The 18,842-nt window shown below is 39.6% G+C and overlaps 1 protein-coding gene across 2 annotated transcripts in view; it reads left to right on the forward strand.

Annotated features, from left to right (window-relative positions):
• The first annotated feature begins 1,961 nt into the window (after positions 1-1,961).
• SCCPDH (saccharopine dehydrogenase (putative)) overlaps positions 1,962-18,842 on the forward strand; it is a 42,626-nt gene continuing 25,745 nt past the window's right edge. The window contains exons 1-5 of one of the 2 annotated variants that reach the window (XM_036918396.2): positions 1,962-2,272; positions 3,600-3,712; positions 12,075-12,155; positions 14,252-14,381; positions 16,654-16,703. In XM_036918396.2, coding sequence (XP_036774291.1) covers positions 2,083-2,272; positions 3,600-3,712; positions 12,075-12,155; positions 14,252-14,381; positions 16,654-16,703 — 564 coding nt within the window. In that variant the 5' untranslated portion in view covers positions 1,962-2,082. The remainder of the gene's footprint in view (positions 2,273-3,599; positions 3,713-12,074; positions 12,156-14,251; positions 14,382-16,653; positions 16,704-18,842) is intronic. The other variant, XM_057507864.1, reaches the window with a different exon arrangement.

The following is an 18,842-nucleotide window of genomic DNA, read 5'->3' on the forward strand; positions in this document are numbered from 1 at the left end:
TCTATTTCATTTATCATCTCCTCCACCGTATCCAACCTGCTTTTAATACCCTCCATCATGCTCTTCAATGATTGGATCTCCAACCTGAATTCATTCCTGAGTTCTTGGATATCTTTCTGTACCTCCATTAGCATGTTGATGATTTTTATTTTGAACTCCCTTTCAGGATAAGTCACAAGGTCCATATCATTTAAATCTTCCTCGGGAGTTGTATTAATAATTTTACTCTGGACCAGGTTTCTTTGGCCTTTCATATTTGTATATGGCACACTCTAGTGTCCAAAATCTCTATTCTGGAGCTGCTCAGCCCCTGAAGCAATGTCAGGGGTCGCAGGGGAGCAGTATTGGTGCCTGGGGGGAGGAAAGAGCTGTTCCCTGCTTCCCGGCTGCTGTGCCTGTCTTCACTGCCTGAACCAGTGGGCCAAGCAGACAGATATAAACTTTTGTCCCAGAGCAGCCGGGTATGGATCCCTGCTTTCCACAAGCGGCCAGAATCCCAGTCTCCCCAGGAACTCCGCCTGTCCCAGCTTTCCAACCCTGTAATCAGAAGAGGATGATGAAAGCACCATGAAATGTAGGTTTGTGCTCCCAGAGCAGATCTCTGGAGCTAGGTATTCAGCAGTCCCAAGCCTTCCACTCCCTCCCTGCTCAGTTCTTCTTCCTCCAGGCGGTGAGCTGGGGTTGGGGAAGGGCTCAGGTCCCTCCAAGCCACAGCTCTGGTAAGTTACCCCATTTGGTGAGGTCTGCTCTTTTCTCCAGGTGTATGCAGTCTGGCGCTGTCCTCTTTCCTGTTTCTCTCTCAGGATTAGTTGTGCCAACTGTATTTTATAATTGTATCCAGTTTTAGGAGGAAGCCTCTGTCTCTCCTCTCGCGCTGCCATCTTTAATAGAAAGTTGTTTTTATCCACACATGGTTTTTAAAATATTTTTTATTTTAGAATAGTTTTAGACTTAGTACAGAGCATTTCCTTTCACCCCTCACCAGTTTTGCCTATTGTTAACATCAATACACCATGGTGCCTTTGTCTCAACGAAGAAACAAATGCTGTTTCATTATCATTAACTAATACATCAGCATAGCTCTTTAGGCTCCTCTCCTCTGTGATGGTTTCAGACCATCCTTGTTTTCAATGACCCTGACAGTTTTGAGGAGTATTGATCAGGTGTTTTGTAGAACACTTGTCATGGCTAGACTGAGGTTATGGGTGCTGGGAGGAAGACCGCAGAGCTGAAGTGTCATCCTCATCCCACCGCATCAAGGGCAGATGCTTTCACCATGACTTCTCATTGATGATGGCGCCTTGATCACTGGGTTGAGGTAGTGTTTGCCAGGTTCTCCACTGTAAAGCTGTCTCCTTCCCCCTCTTCACAGAGTCCTCTCTGGAAACAAGTCTCTAAGCAAAGCGTGTATTCAAAAGGGAGGGAGTTAAGCTCCTCTCGCGGAGGCGGCAGTCACTACGTAATTATTTGGAATTCCGCTGTCCCGGCAGATCTGTCTCTTCTCCCCACTCATTTATGTATTTACTAATTCAGTCACTTAAAGTGTTTGGGCATAAGAACAACACTGCTCAAGAAACTTTGATTTTCTTTTGCATTTGAGGGTTTCCTGGCCCACCAGTCCCGTTGCCTCACGGCTCAAACGCCAGGCTGGCTCTGAGTTCTTGCTGCCCACGGTGACCAGGTGTCGCCAGCACCGAGGGCGGCGCGGGGCGAGGGCCTGCGACGGGATGAGCCGTTGGCCCCGACCCGGCCGGCGGCCGACGCATCCGGAGAACAAGCAACAGGTCTCGAAGCGTGCGCAACCCTCTGCTCACAGGAGCTGTGTCGCAAAGGTTTTCCCCGCGCCTCCTCTGAGCCGCGATAACCCCGGGCGGCCCAGGACGGTGGGCGGGGCCTGGGCGTGTGGGCGGGCCTCGGGGCGGGGCGAGGCGTGGGTGCGAGGCGGGGCGTGGGCGCGCGGGCCTTCAGGAGCGCGGCGGTCTAGGCGGCGGCGGTTGCTGCGAGCGGAGCTGGAGCCGCTGCCTGAGGCGCAGGCGCCCTGGACTCAGCCCTTCCCGGACGGCGGCTTGCTGTGGGCTAGTTATGGCGACCAACCAGAGGCCTTTCCACCTGGTGGTGGTCGGCGCCTCCGGCTTCACCGGCCAGTTCGTGACCGAGGAGGTTGCCCGGGAGCAGCTGGTCCCGGATCGGGGTCCCCGCCTGCCCTGGGCCGTGGCGGGCCGCTCTCGGGAGAAGCTGCAACGCGTGCTGGAGAGGGCGGCCCTGAAGCTGGGTAAAGGGGCGGAGGAGTCCCGGCTTCGCTGTGCTCCCCAAATTCAAGAACCAAGGCCCCTTCCCCAGATCCGAGAGGGAAGCAGGCAGAGCTCAGTTTGTGGCGTCTCCGCCCGCCCTGGCCCGGTGTGCACGAAGAGCGGAGCTCGGGTTTCCCGGGGAGGCTGCCCTGCGCCCCGGGTTTGGAGCTGGGAGGGGACGCCTGAGAGCCGTGCTGATAAGCTGCGGGGCGCCCGCCTTTTCGTTTCTGGAAATGCTTGCTGAACGGGTTCTTGCCTGGGCGAGTCGTCCCGCAGGTTTTCTCTTGACCCGCTCTCCACCCGCGGTCTGTGCTGCTCGTTGGGCCTCGCTTATTCTTTCAGCGTTCGTTCCCCGTATCTCCCCGGTGGCCTTTTCTGTGCCAGTTTTGGGACACACAGACCCGGCCCTCACGGTCGTGGAAACGTCTCATTGAGGACGCAGGAGCCTTTACATTGGTTATTAATTTTACGCCCGAGTCTCCCCTTAGGCGCACAATAGCACCGGTTGGGGGTCTGGGCATTTCACCTCCTAATTCCACGTAGAGCCCTGTTATGGGGGGGAGTGTGGAATCTGTTTTGTTTATGGATATGTATAAAAGACACCGTGTTGGCCAGACTCTCCTGCAGCTCTTCCTGCTGCCAACTAACAGTATTTTGGCCTTTCTTTACTTTTCCGAAAGAAGTATTTTTACTATTAAAATATATTCTTCACCATTTCTTTTTCCTGCGCAATAAGATTGTACAGTACAGCCTAGTTACCTACCATTCACAATGCCCAGATCAGATTTTTGTGGGAATACACCTTACCCATTGGAACCTGCATTACACTATTGATTCAGTTAATTCCAATTATTTACTATGAGTCAGTATTCTTACCTAGATGGCTTTTCACCCCAGTCTTTTTGTCCTCATGACTTTGATGTCAGCAGCCTTCCTCTACCCCAGTAGTTTTATCAGATGTAGTTGTTTAGCAGTTGATGATAAACTATTTTCATAGTATAATCCTTGGTGAGAGGACGTCAGGAAATCATCTACTCAGTAACTAACCTCTCATTTTACACAGGGTTGTCAGTTACACATTGCTTACTTTAGGTTTGTTTGTAATTTTTTCAGTAACCCTTAGTATTAACTACATTTTCCTTATAGCCTTTTAAAAATTAATTGGTTAAAAACAATCTTATCTTTTGTTTCAGAGGGAGTTAGCTTTCCCTGTATCCAGTAAATTTGCCATCACTCATTACTATAAAAATATCTGAAAGATCTAACACTGTGTCAGGATTCTCTTTAAATGATTTGTTTTTTTTTCAGGAAGACCAACACTTACATCTGAAGTTGGAATAATAATTTGTGATATCACTAATCCAGCCTCACTTGATGAAATGGCTCAACAGGCAACAGTTGTCCTCAACTGTGTGGGACCAGTAAGTAATCAGCCCTTTCTGTGTCAGAACAAGCAATCTATTCATTTCTAGCAGAATCTGGTGTTTCATATTCCCAGGGAACATAAGGTCAGAGGACAGAAGAGTTGGTTCAGGGCCTTAACCCTATCTGGGGAATTTTCACTTCTTGTGAGAAGCGCAGTTTGGATGTGACCAAAATCTCCTGAGACAGAGAGTGACAGATGGTCTAGTGACACCATGCTCAGGAAATGTGTGCTAGTTTATTAATTACAGCTGTAATTGCCAAGCCTTTTGTTTTTGTTTTTTTACTGTATGCTTCGTAAGTCAAAAGTATTTGAGTATGTACCACTAATATATCATTTATTTATAAATTAGATTCCTGTATTACTGCACAAAAATAGACTTACAAAGGATCCATTCATTTATTCAATAAATATTTATTGAATGTTTATTATATATAAGCAGTAGTCTAGATGTCTGCGACATAGTGGTAAAACAGAAAATTCCTTGTGGAGCTTACAGTCCAGTGGGAGAGACAGAAAAATACAGTTTTAATAGTAGGTAGTGATAAGTGCTTTGAAGAAAAATAAAGCAGGTTAAGGAAGTAAAGAGATTGGCACACCGCTCTATTAAATAGTCAGGGAAGGTCTCTGAGGAACTGACATCTGTGTAGAGACCTGGGTGAAGTTGGGGGTGAACCACATGAGTGTTTGAAGAGAAGCGCCAGGGAAGAATAGATGCAAAAGCCCCGAGATGAGCTTGTGCTTGTGGAGACTGAAGAATGTGAGAGAAGGCAGTGGGCTGGGCCGCGAGCAGGGCAGAGAGGTGGGAAGTTAGACTAGAGAGCTTTGTGGGAGTTAGGTCGTAGGTTTTGGCAGGTCAAAGTCAGGGTTTGGGTTTTTGCCTAAATATGACAGTCATTGAATGGTTGAAAGCAAGATTTCAGTTTTTATCAGGTTTACAGTTTCTTGAAGTTCTTCAGCATCTGAGAGGGAAAAGAGACAAATAGGGGAATAGTAGAGTTGGTGAGAAGTGAGTTCAGAGTGTACTTCGAGAGGAGAACCACCAGCTTTTGCTATTGTACTAGATGTGAGAGAGAAGCTTTTGGCTAGAGTAACAGGGTGACATATACTGATCTGAGGAAGTCACCATGATTGGCAAAACTAAGCACCTAGAATTAAATGAAAGTAGAATGTTTTATTGATTATCAAGAAAAATGTGTTTAAATTATGTATTAGATTTATCTCATTCTCAACTGCCTTTGATTCTGTGGTCTGTTGCTAGTCACTCTCTTCCACACACGCCCAGCCAAGCCCCTTGCCCTCCCCTGCCCAGTACTCTGAAAAGACCCCAACCCTGGTTAGTCCAGGTCTTCTGCTTACTCTCTGCCTGAACATGAGTCACCCCATGTGTCTGTAGAGAAGTGCTGACTGGTCCTACTTCCCATGGGTTGCAGAGCTCGTGGGAACCTCTGCCTTCAGCCGTTCACTGTTTCCCCAGGCTGTTCTCTCTCCTCCTCTCTGAAGCAGCAGTTCCACATCTTTTTCCTCATGCTTTTGGCATCCCATCCCTTGTTCCTCACGCTTATCTGATGATTTTATTTTCTTTTACTATGATAATATAAGCTGTCAAAAGAGAAGTTCTTCATCTTCATACCACCAGAACTACCTGGCTGTCTACCTGCGTTACCCTGACCCTGCCTTCCCTCAGTCTAAGGAAAAACTGCCCCCGCTCCTTCAGGGCATGGTACTCACAGATTTAATGCTTACAGTTACACATGTTCTTGTTATCAGAATTTCCCTCTTTACTGGATTACTTCCGTGGATGTACAAATACATGATTATATCTCCCACCTTAAGAAAAAAAACTACCCTTAGTTCCACATACCTCTCCAACCCCTCCATTTTTCTGTGCCCCATTTTTAGCGAGAGTTCTTTGAAATAATTCTCTTTCCTTTCTCCCTTCTTCCTTCCCCCTACTCTGTCCTAGACTACTTTTGTCAGGCTTTTATACATCTTACTGCTTCAGTGGAACTACTCTGTTACACTCTCCATCCTATCAAATCCAGTCATCAATTCTCTGTCTTCATCTTAATCAAACCTCACAGCATTTGTTCTGGGTGGTCACTTTTCCTTTCTTTGTCCGGCTTCTGAATTCTTGCCCTCTCCTAGCTTCCCTCTCTTACCACCTGTGTCTCAGTCTCTGTTGGATCTTTTTATCCTCCTCCAAGTGCCAGAGGTCTCCAAGCACAAGCCTTGGAAACTCTTCTCTGTTTACACTCTGTTTTTAAAAATTACTATTATTGTGGTAAAATACACAAATAAAAAAAATATTTTAACCATTTTTAAGTGTACCCTTCATTGGCTTTAAGTACATTCACAATGTCGTGTAACCATCACCATCTTATTTCCAGAACTTTTTGATCATTCCAAACAGAAACTCTAACTGGGCCAGTATTTTTTAACAATGTATTGTGAAATCAATTTAATGGGTTGAAGTTCAGCATTAAAAAGAAAAAAATCGGATAGACTAGAATAGAAAATAGTGTGAATTGTCCATAATACAGGTAAATACTTGTTCTTGAAACTTTTTTTTTCAGTTAGAAATATTTGTGTCTGGAACTGGTATGTGAAATGAATGACTTAGCATGGGTTGTGATCAAATGGTTTAAGAGCCATGGCTTTAATATCACCCAAATGCTGATGATGCCCACATTGTTTCCAGTGAGGGTCTCCGCCTTAAACTCCAGACTGGCAGAGCTAATTGCTTTCTTGATGTTTGTGGGCATCTCAGTCTCTAGGTTTCTATCCCCAAAACCTGCTCCTCCCTCAGCTCTACTTGGGTTTTCATTTTCAGTTTGTTGTATAAGTTACAGAATTGGTACTCCCAGGGATAGAAGTGTCAACTTTGCCAGTTTGGGGTCATAACTTGTTTCTTTGCAGGTATTTTTTTACTAACTTGTCTATTTTGTGAGGATTTATTTAGTTAAAACCCAGTGATATCTGTAAAACTACTCAGACATGTATTCAAGCATTTGGTTGAAAGTACTGAAAATGACTGAATGAATGCGGGTGTCCACTGTCACTTTCTCTGTGTTGTGGAATTCTTCCATGCTGCCCTAACGATACCTTTTATATCCTATATTCTACACATGACCATTGACATGCTTTAGTCAATTCATGTATTAACTATTATTAACACCTTATTTTTTTCTTTGTGTGTCCTATAAAAATTCATATGAGTAAGAGTGTTAATATTTACTTCAGCACTCAAGATTTTTATTTTTATTTTTATTTTGGTATCATTAATCTGCAATTGCATGAGGAACATTATGTTTACTAGACTCCCCCCATCACCAAGTCCCCCCACATACCCCATTACAGTCACTGTCCATCAGCGTAGTAAGATGCCGTAGAATCACTACTTGTCTTCTCTGTGTTGTACAGCCCTCCCCATGCCCCCCCTACATTATATCTGCTAATAGTAATGCCCCTTTTTCCCCCCTTATCCCTCCCTTCCCACCCATCCTCCCCAGTCCCTTTCCCTTTGGTAACTGTTAGTCCATTCTTGGGTTTTGTGAGTCTGCTGCTGTTTTGTTCCTTCAGGCTTTTCTTTGTTCTTATACTCCACAGATGAGTGAAATCATTTGATACTTGTCTTTTTCCGCCTGGCTTATTTCACTGCGCATCATACCCTCTAGCTTCATCCATGTTGTTGCAAATGGTAGGATTTGTTTTCTTCTTATGGCTGAATAATACTCGATTAACACTCAAGATTTTTTGTGTACCCCCTTGAGTTAAGCACACTGACTCAGGAGCTCACTGGGTTAGAACAGGAGACATTGAGAGCAGGACTGCAGTTTGACATGGAAGCTAATTGGCTTTTTAAGGGGGAGCAATGTCTACTCTGAGATCATAGATTGCTACTATCACTCTGTACATTTATCTTATAAAAGCGCAAAGGTCCTAAGTAAACTTCTAAAAACATAATAGCACACAGATGTTAGTTTAGAAGGCTTAACCTCAGATTACCCAAAGGAGAAGTGGGCCAGACAGGATAGAACACAGTAAGGAACAGGGGACTGTGTGCGTAGGAAAATGCATACTTTTCCTACAGGCGCTGTTATTATTTTAAAGAGCTCATTAGTGCTTTAGTGTAGTTGGTAACACTTACAGATAAACTGAATAGCCGAATGGCCTGTAGCTAACTAGTTGAGGCTTGAGAAGTTAACCTACTGCCAGGAGGCTGAGACCATGGAGTTGGGAGTTAGCCAGTCACAGAATGCAGGTGAGTTCAGGGAGTAGAAGCAAAAACACCTGTGTGTGAAGGAACAGTATGTTCAGGAAATTGTAGGAGGTTTAGAAATGCCAGGTCATGGGGACGGGGCATGTGGTACATCCTGATGTTTTGGGGACATGCTAAGAACTTTGGACTTTATACTGTATAGTCTGGAGAGCTAGTGGTGGATTTTAACAACTGTCTATCTAGTTGACAGAAACAAAGGTGACATCAGATTTTTATTCTAGAATAATAGTTTGTTATTTCTTTGGAGATGGGGCTAGGCAGGCTGCAGTGAAACCAGTTACTGTAGCAAATTAGATGAGAAGTGACAAGGGTATGAACTCAGATTTGGATGTATAGAAGAAGGGGACTTACTTGAGATATTATTAGGAAACTATTTAATAAAGCTTAGTGACTTCCAGGTCAGGCAGAGTCAAAAACAGCTTCCAGGGTTCTCACCTGAGAGTGATGCCATTAATAGTAACAAAAAAGAATAAGTCTGACATTTACTGAGTGCTGTGTGCTCAGCACTGTGCTAAGCTAAGCTCTTTGTATTACCTTATTTCACTCTGACTACAACCCAGTGAAGTAGGTGCTGTTACCCATTTTTCTGATTAAGAAATTAAAGCTTAGAGAGATAAAATCACTTGCCCAAGAGCACATAACTAGTGAATGCAGAGCCTGGATTTAAATGAGGCGTAACTCCAAAAGCCTATGCTCTAGATCCCTGTGCTGTTCAGCCACTTTCACAATACTCTCTCAGAGTCTTCCTGAAAAGATAATCGTAGGTGGAACCCTGGCAGTCTGAACCAGAGCCTACACTTTTGAGCCTTATGCTTTACTGTTTCTGATGCTAGGAAGTAGAGGAGGAGAAACAGGCTTTGAGAGAAAGATGATGAATTTGACTTTGGACATACTGAAACAGAGGAGTTTGCTAAATATTCTTGAATTAAGACAGGAAATACATACAATATAGTGGATTTTTTTTTTAAGTCAATGAGGACATCAGGGTGAAGAGAAAATGAAGGCAAGAAAATGAAACCAGAGTAGAATTAGTTTATGTATGAATCATGCCACACATTCTGTGCCTTGCTGGTCCTGAGCTTTCAAACAGAAACCACAAATGAGGAAACCTTATCAGTGAGCAGCTCTGGAGATGAGGCTGGAAATCACCAGCCTGTGCATGTGGTTGAAGTCCAGGGAATAGTCCAGAGATTTTTGGGGGAGATTGTCCTCCTCTAATGTATGCAAGAATCAGGGAGGCTTATTTATTGTGTGTTACAGGAGTCTACTCCAGAAAACCTGATCAGGAGGGATCTGGGGTGGAACTGAGCGACCAGCATGTTTACCAAGTGACCCAGGTGATCCTCACACAGGTGGACTACTGGCCAACTGAGGAAACTGGGGTAAAATAACCAAGAGAAAGTCAAGAAGGCCTTTAAATGAGTTTCAAAGTGGATGTGTGTAAATTTTAAGGATTATCCAAGTTGATCCTTGGTTACAGAAAGAAAAAGAGCCTTGACTTCTGTTTAATCTCAACTTTATTTATTTTAGAATGTATATTAGCATAGTCCATTTAAGTGATTTATAAATAAATTCACACAGCTAGTAGAAGATGGATTCAGGGTGTAAACTTAGATGTTCCTCCCTTGAAAGCCCTTGATTGCTCCATACCATGGCGCTTCAGAAGTTAAGTGCTTCAGTAATTTTACATGGCTAATGGCAGAGGAGGAAAAAGAACTTCCCAGCCCAATAATTTAAATATCATTTGCTATTCTTAAGGAGGAGGAGGGGTGGTGGGGATGAGGCTATGGAGTCAGGTCAAGAGGACCGCCTATTTGACTTACTTGTAAAGGGCAATCCTTGTATTGCCCCATCTTTTTTTTTTTTTTTTGAGAGGGCATCTCATATTTATTGATCAAATGGTTGTTAACAACAATAAAATTCTGTATAGGGGACTCAATGCACAATCATTAATCAACCCCAAGCCTAACTCTCAACAGTCGCCAATCTTCTGAAGCATAACAAACAAGTTCTTACATGGTGAACAAGTTCTTACATAGTGAATAAGTTCTTACATGGTGAACAGTGCAAGGGCAGTCATATCACAGAAACTTTCGGTTTTGATCACGCATCATGAACTATAAACAATCAAGTCAGATATGATTATTCGTTCGATTTTTATACTTGATTTATATGTGAATCCCACATTTATCCCTTATTATTATTATTATTATTTTTAAATAAAACGCTGAAGTGGTAGGTAGATGCAAGATCAAGGTAGAAAACATAATTTAGTGCTGTAAGAGGGCAAATGTAGATGATCAGGTCTGTGCCTATAGACTAAGTATTAATCCAAGCTAGACAAGGGCAACAAAACATCCATGGATGCAGAAGATTTCTCTCAAAACAGGGTGTGAGGTTCTAAGCCTCACCTCTGTTGATCCCCAATTTCTCACCTGATGGCCCCCCTGCGACTGTGCCTGTCTTAGGTTGTTCCTCCCTTGAGGAATCTTACCCGTCTCTGGCAAACCAGTCATCTTCCGGGGCCATACAGGAAAATGTAGAGTTGGTAAGTGAGAGAGAAGCAATATTGTTTGAAAAGGTTAGCTTTTTACTTCTTTGCAGATTTATGCCCTGTGGCTTCTATGCCCAGCATTTGTCTTAAGGTATCTTTACCACTTGGAAGAATTATGATACTCGGTAATTTTCAATATGAGGCATGAATTCTACTAAAGGGTTGTAGTTAGGAAGGAAGAAGAAAAGCTATAGAAGTAGCAGACGGAAGAAAACATGGGAAGATTGATTATTTCTCTGACATATCTTCATGTAGAGTAACATAAACATGTATAGGTTTTAACAAACTACTAATTAAATTGCGTACACACATTAGCATAATAGGAATACAGCTACATAACAAAAGCAGACCTACAATTACCAGCCATATCCAGTGAAACCAAGAAAACCAGTTAGGTACCCTAAGCATTTGTGAAAACTTATCAATGATATGATGGATATTGTCTAACTGAATTTGAATAGTTTGAGAAAAATCAGACAAATTAAAACAACACATTCCTGGGAACTGTTCACATCCCATATGTTCTTTTAACAGTAGATAGTCTAGAGTCGTATGATTTTGGAGCACTGCAACTTGCACTTCTCCTAATTTTTGGTTGAGTTCTGACAGTACAGATCCAGTCAAATTTGTTGTTTTACTGTATGCACAGGCCAGCTTAGATATCTCCTTCTTTATTCCAATGGCAAGTCCAGGAACCGGTGGGATGAATGCAGCTACAACTGCAACAGCGTATTGCCCCATCTTATACGTGTTCCTTTGCCTGTTTATTGAGGCTACGAGAAAAAGACGATGTCCTTTCTCCATCTTCTGCTGCCAAGAATGAGAAAAACAGAGGACTTTGTGTTTCTCCCTGTTCTATCTTCACAAAGGGAAAAATTAGCAAAGCTTCCTTTGAAACAGGCCTGATCCTGATGTAATAACTATTACACATTAAAATTTTTGTTTTAATTCCTTGAATTTGAGCAAACAAATAATTTGGGAGACCCACCCCATTGCAGGCACTGTCAGCATAGTAAGATGCTATAGAGTCATTACTTGTCTTCTCCATGCTGTGCTGCCTTCCCCATGACCTACCTATATTGTGATTGTGAATTATAGTGTCCCTTAATCCCCTTCTCCCTCTCTCCCCATCCACCCTCCTCAACCCTTTCCCTTTGGTAACCTCTAGTCCCTTCTTGGAGTCTTATACAGCCCTCTTTCTTACTCCATTACATATGCTTTTTCCTTTATCTGGATTTTTCTTCTTCCTGGCAAATTCCTACTCTTCAGAATTCAACTGAAATGAATCATTAATGTAAAACTTCCATGTTGTCTTCTGTTAGAGGTGAGCACACTTTCCTCTGTAATTCCATCTTGCTGTTATTTACACTGAGAGGTGGTGTGGTGCAGTTATGTTTTCTCAGTTTACCTTTTGGCTTCTTTATTTGATTCTTAATAACCAAGACCAGACTTCCATAACTCAATAGTATTTCATTCATTTAAGTTTTCAAGGTAAGAGTAAACTTGGTTTTCTTTATCCTCCAGTATCGATTTTATGGAGAACCTATAGTAAAAGCGTGTGTTGAAAATGGAACTAGCTATATTGACATCTGTGGAGAGCCTCAGGTATGTAAAATGAGAAAGAAAACAGAAAAACATAATTTTCTATTAAAGTGAAAAACATTTAGTGCAATTTTGCAGACATTTTGGAAGTCGATGACCCGCTCCCTGGTGATTAGAGATGGTATTCCGTAGATAGCCTAAAGGAGAGCACTATGATAAGGTCTTAGCTTTAGTTTTCTTAAATTTTTTTCTCCTCTAAACCTTATGCATTTAAAGTCCTTGGTATATAGGATGTGCTGATTTTTATAGCTACTGCAGCTGTGAATGGAATTAATTAAAATAGTGTGGTATGTGTAATTCTCAGAATCTCACTTTGTAACTGCCTTTATGAATTCCTTCTTTAAAGTCAGACACCTTTACAACATTACAGAAAAGTGAATGTAAAATCCTCTCAACCTAAAAACATTTACTGAATGCTTAGCACGTGCCCAACACTGCTAAGCATTTTAAGTAACTTTTTCAACATTCTTCTAAAGTAGGAATCATCTTGCCTATTGCACAGATGAAATTGAAGCCTAGGAAGGTCAAGTGACTTGCTCAGAGTCAGCCAGTCAGTAAGCAGGAGGATGGGGCCTCGAGCCCAGGTTTGCCTGACTGCAGGAAGTGGTATCAGTAAGCGCTAAGCTACTCCACCTGTGTGTCCCTCCCTGTAGCCTCTTCTGATTGCTGTCACCAATGTTATATGCACTCAGAGCTTATCAATTGACAGTGTATACTGGAAAATACAAGGGAAGTCTATATTAGCAAAATTGATTCAAGAAGAGGTGGGAAACATGATAAAACAAAAAACAATTCCTATTTTATTTTAAATACTCAAGAGCAAAAAAAATGGTGAAAGTTATAAAACTATCATACAAGTGATATCAAAACCTAATAAAGAGCCAGAATATATAAAGAACTCTTATACATCAACAAGGCAGATTCAAATAATACAATTGGATATTGGCAAAGAGATAAGAAGAGCCAAATGTCCTGTGCAGAAGAATTTCATGTAATTTATAGAGCTATTCCATCCTCAAGGAGGGGGAGCATAACTCCCCACTCCTTATTTGTGGGCTGCATGTAGTGACTGCCTTCCCAAGAGTACAGTATGGAAAAGGGGGAGAAAGAGCAACTTTACAATGGGGAAATATGACAAACACCTCAGCCAGGTAATCAAGGTCAACATCAACAGTAATTCTCAGAATCTCACTTTGTAACTGTTGATAGTATGTACCCTTGAAATGATGTCATGAAATGACATTTTACCCCAGGGTCTTTCTCCCAGAAATTATAACCCCAGTCTCATCATAAGAAAAATCCCAATAGAGGGGCATTCTACAAAATACCTGACCAGTTCTCAAAACTGTTAAGGTCACGAAAAACAAAGGAAGTCAGAAACTGTCACAGCCAACAGGAGCCTAAGGAGACATGTCAACTAAATGTAATATAGGATCCTAGATGGGATCCTGCAGCAGAAGGACAGTAGGTAAAAACTAAGGAAATCTAAATAAAGTATGGCCATTAGTTAATGATGATGTATCAGTGTTGGTTCATTAATTGTAACAAATGTTAATATAAACGATATAATGGGGAAACTGGGTCAGGGTACATGGGAACTCTCTACTACTCATTTTTTTCTGTAAATCTAAAACTGTTCCAAAAGGAAGAAAATATTGTTAAAAACAGGCAAAGGATTGGAACAGACTAGTTCCCTCTCCCATCCCACCCCTTTCTTACCACTCTATCTTTCTAACTATATATATGCATAGATATATGTAATGATGTTCATGAGGGTAATATGGGATAATTTTTTTCTTTCTTTGTATTTTTCTACATTTTTCATAATAGGTATTTTACACTTAAAAGTCATTCTAAAAAATTAATAGTGTCATTAAGTCTGATCAGCATATCTCCTATACCACCTGGCACATGGTAAGTATACAGTAAATATTTGCTGAGTAAGAGAAAAATATTTTGATAATTAGTATTTCATTACAGAGCCGCATTGGTTAATAATTTCAAACTTTAATTGCTTTGCCCTTAAAGCTTAATCATTTCATATTGGTCTAGATGTTTCTATATAGCTCTGATTCAGATTTTTTTCCTGAATTTTTTAGTTTCTGGAACTAATATATCGGAAGTATCATGAGAAAGCTGCAGAAAAAGGGGTTTATGTTATTGGAAGCAGTGGCTTTGACTCCATTCCAGCAGATCTGGGAGTAATATATACCAGAAATAAAATGAATGGTAATTAATGATCAATGAGCAATAATTGAATATAACAATAGAAAGACTTCATGTTTATAATTGCAATGAACTAAAATCTAGTTGGGAAAAGAAACAGTTATAAATGGGTAATGTTAAAAGACATGCTTTGCTTTTCATAAGCTATACTTGTTACAAATGCTATTGACACTATTGTTTTTTTAGATGTGGATAGTACTATAAATGCTCTAAAGTGAGAAATTATCCATTGTCTGATTTACTCATGGCTAGAGCTGTAAAATTCCTGGAAAAAGAAATTTTGGCACCCCTTATAAATTCAAACTTGCTTTGTTTGGTAATTAATGGAAATTATGATTTATATAGATATTATAATTGAAAGGTTTTAAATTTCTAAGCAACAAAGCTAGAAAACATTGTACAGTTCTGGGCACCTATATAATTATACCCCATTTACAAAATGGAGACAATAATTTATGAATGGAAAAAAATCAATATTATCATAAAACAATGAAAGTTACTAATATCATGTGTAATTTAAAAGTTTACATTTAGGGAATAACCTGAAACTGGTAACTCCCATGCCATATAAACTCTTCTAGAGCCTAGAAAGAAAGAGATTCAGTTTATATTAAAAAGTTAAGATTGATACCAAAATAAAAAAAGTAATTCTGTGGTGGGATTGTAAAAATAAATAAAAAGTTAACATGATTCTGAAACCAAAGCCCAACAAAGGTAGCACCAAAAAAAAAAAGCTACAAATCAATCCTGTGTGTGAAATTAGTAGTAAAAAGAAAATGCTACATAAAACTTTAATAAACATCCTGTGGCGTTTTAAAAGAACATATCAAGATCAGCATTTATTAGGAATTTTCATAATCATCAATCAGAATATCAAAGGCAAAAAGTTTATGCCTATCTCAGTAAATTTTTTGAAAATTCATGCCATTTATTGATATCAGAATTTCAGGAATTGAGGATAGAAAACTTCCTTAACATAATAAATGTCAGAAAGCAATACCAACATCATACTTGATGAAATACTAGAACTATTCCCAATAAAAGGAAGAACATGAACTGATCATATTTAAAATATTTAGTCTTCCAATCCAGGACCCAGAGTGTCTCCATTTATTAAAAAGATTTTTAAGTCTGTAAAGTTTAGATGTTTTCTTCATGATAGTCCTACGTATTCCTTACTGAGGTCAGTCTAGAATATTTAATCATTTTTGTTATCTAGACTAGGTCTTTTTTTTTTTTCTTTTTAAGGGAGAAATATATTACTTTAAGGTTTAAAAAAATTTTTTTTTTTAAATACTAAAGCTTAGGAGTCAGCTTTTAACAAGTCCCCTGCTGATTTTTGATGAAGGTGGTTCATATTTTATTACATACCATATTCAGGATCCATGTTCTTTCTGTGGATAGATAGGGTTAGATCACAGTCATAGATCCAGGCTCAATGCTCTTCACAGCCTCAGAACCATCTCCAGGGAGTTAGTTACACTTCAGTGGGCTGTGGCTGGTTTTTGTCAGATGTCAGACTTCTGACATTGTCTGGCCAAGTTCTCTTCTGCTGTAATATCATTACTGATGTTCTCATGGTTATTCTTTATCTTTCTCAATGTCAGCTTTCTAAGGCTCCATGTTTTAATCTTCTCTTGAACTGAAACTAAGAACACTATTTCTTAAGAAATAGATGTATTTCATTTTCTTAAGTTTTTCTTAAGAAAATGGCAGTCCATGATGTTTTCCTTTGTTCTTTCAGCTCTTGAGAAACTGAAAGATTAAATTCCTAATCATCATGGTTAATATAATTGATATTGTCCCTTTTTCCCAGCTTTGGTTTTCTATTTTTTCTTTTATATTTATTATATTTTTATTTCATTTTAACAACCTTATTTTAAGTATTTTATAAACCATCACAAAGACCATTTTGATAGGTTTTCTGTACATTCACAGTAAGTCATTACTAATAAGCCATCTTGAAAGCCGTCATATTGGAACAGAATAAATCCCATAGATGTAATTTTAATCAGAATGAGTGAGCTCAAATGCTGCCTTGTTGGGAGAGACTTTTAGTATTGTGAGTTGGAATACTAGAAAAGATTTTGTCAGTACTAGCAGTTAGAGTTCCTACCATTCTACCTGGTTTCTTAAGTCTGTTTATAATAACATAATAAAACTTTTTATCAGTACAGCAGAAATGGTCTCTAAGTGAATAGAATAATTTATTATTACTGGTCCTGGATAACAGATTTTATTTGATTTTACTTTTACCTTTCTCTTACTCTTTTAGGTACTTTGACTGCTGTGGAAAGTTTCCTGACTATACATTCAGGACCTGGGGTTAGTTTTTCTATTTATCAAATGTTTTTTAAAGTTAATATTAAAAAACATTTTGGAAATGATACATGCCTCTTAAAAAATATTTAGTTTAACTAAATTTAATATTTATTTGTAATTTCTATTGCATAAAAGGCACTACATTTAATTTTAAAAAGTAAAGGCACTAGGTTGCTGAGAATTACTTTGACTTAAAATGAATTTATTTTTAAAAACTGCACAATTCATTATATTAGAATGAATTGCCATGAACCCAACACTAACATACCTATCGTTGTTGTGTGGTAAATGTTGTTAGCCAAGAAAATTATCACCTTAGTGTAAGACAGTGCACTTTGATTATGCACCTAACTTGGAGTTTGGTGCTGTTGTGACCATAAAAGAAATGTGTGCTGTAAATGTAACTTTACTGAATTTGTATTCTATTTGGGAACATAAAACAGTTGTGTGTCTGGGAGGAGGACCATGTTTTATGATAGTACTTTTATTGCCAGTGTTGTCTATGTTGTAGGTCTATATTGAGGTTTCATAAGTATTAGTTTTCTTTAAAATATATTCATTTAACAAACAGTGTATAGTAGTACAAGTGTATGTAGTAATGTAGCATAGTATGACGCATAAATGAATAGGATGTCCTTAAGGAGATAATAATTTAGCTTGACAGGAGACATAAAGTGTTCGTTGTTAAAGAGATCAGATGAAATACTGTAGGATTCTGAGAATGGAGAGTAAGTCTATCTGGGAGGCCAGAGATCAAGAACTTTCAGGCTAGAATATGGGCTTAATATCAAAGGCTGTTGCTGTGGAGATGTGAATAAGGGAGAGGAAACAGTGTAATATAACTGTGGGATGGTGTGGGTCATGTTTTTTTTTTTTTGAGAGGGCATCTCTCATATTTATTGATCAGATGGTTGTTAACAACAATAAAATTCTGTATAGGGGACTCAATGCTCAATGCACAATCATTAATCCACCCCAAGCCTAATTCTCGTCAGTCTCCAATCTTCTGAAGCATAACGAACAAGTTCTTACATGGTGAACAAATTCTTACATAGTGAATAAGTTCTTACATGGTGAACAGTACAAGGGCAGTCATCACAGAAACTTTCAGTTTTGATCACGCATTATGAACTATAAACAGTCAGGTCAAATATGAATATTTGTTTGATTTTTATACTTGATTTATATGTGAATCCCACATTTATCCCTTATTATTATTATTATTATTATTTTTAATAAAATGCTGAAGTGGTAGGTAGATGCAAGATCAAGGTAGAAAACATAGTTTAGTGCTGTAAGAGAGCACATGTAGATGATCAGGTGTGTGCCTGTAGACTAAGTATTAATCCAAGCTAGACAAGGGCAATAAAACATCCACGGATGCAGAAGATTTCTCTCAAAACAGGGTGTGAGGTTCTAAGGCTCACCTCTGTTGATCCCCAATTTCTCACCTGATGGCCACCCTGCAACTGTGCCTGTCTTAGGTTGTTCCTCCCTTGAGGAATCTTACCCGTCTCTGGCTAACCAGTCATCTTCCGGGGCCATACAGGGAAATGTAAAGTTGGTAAGTGAGAGAGAGGCAATATTGTTTGAAAAGGTTAGCTTTTTACTTCTTTGCAGATAGTATGCCCTGTGGCTTTATGCCCAGTATTTGTCTTGAGGTATCTTTTTTTTTTTGCAACACAGTGATTCAACATTTGTATACATGATAATTCTAGGTACCAGCTATCACCATACCAAGTTGTTACAATATTTTGACTATATTCCTTATGCTATACATTACATCCCGGTTACTTATTTATTTTACAATTGGAAGTGTGTGTGTATATATATATATATATATATATATATTTTTTTTTGTGAGGGCATCTCTCATATTTATTGATCAAATGGTTGTTAACAACAATAAAATTCTGTATAGGGGGGTCAATGCTCAATGCACAATCATTAATCCACCCCAAGCCTAATTTTCGTCAGTCTCCAATCTTCTGAGGCATAACGAACAAGTTCTTACATGGAGAACAAATTCTTACATAGTGAATAAGTTACATGGTGAACAGTACAAGGGCAGTCATCACAGAAACTTTCGGTTTTGCTCATGCATTATGAACTATAAACAGTCAGTTCAAATATGAATACTCA

The sequence above is a fragment of the Manis pentadactyla genome, chromosome 9 (genome assembly GCF_030020395.1).
Source record: "Manis pentadactyla isolate mManPen7 chromosome 9, mManPen7.hap1, whole genome shotgun sequence".
Classification (NCBI taxonomy): Eukaryota; Metazoa; Chordata; class Mammalia; order Pholidota; family Manidae; genus Manis; species Manis pentadactyla.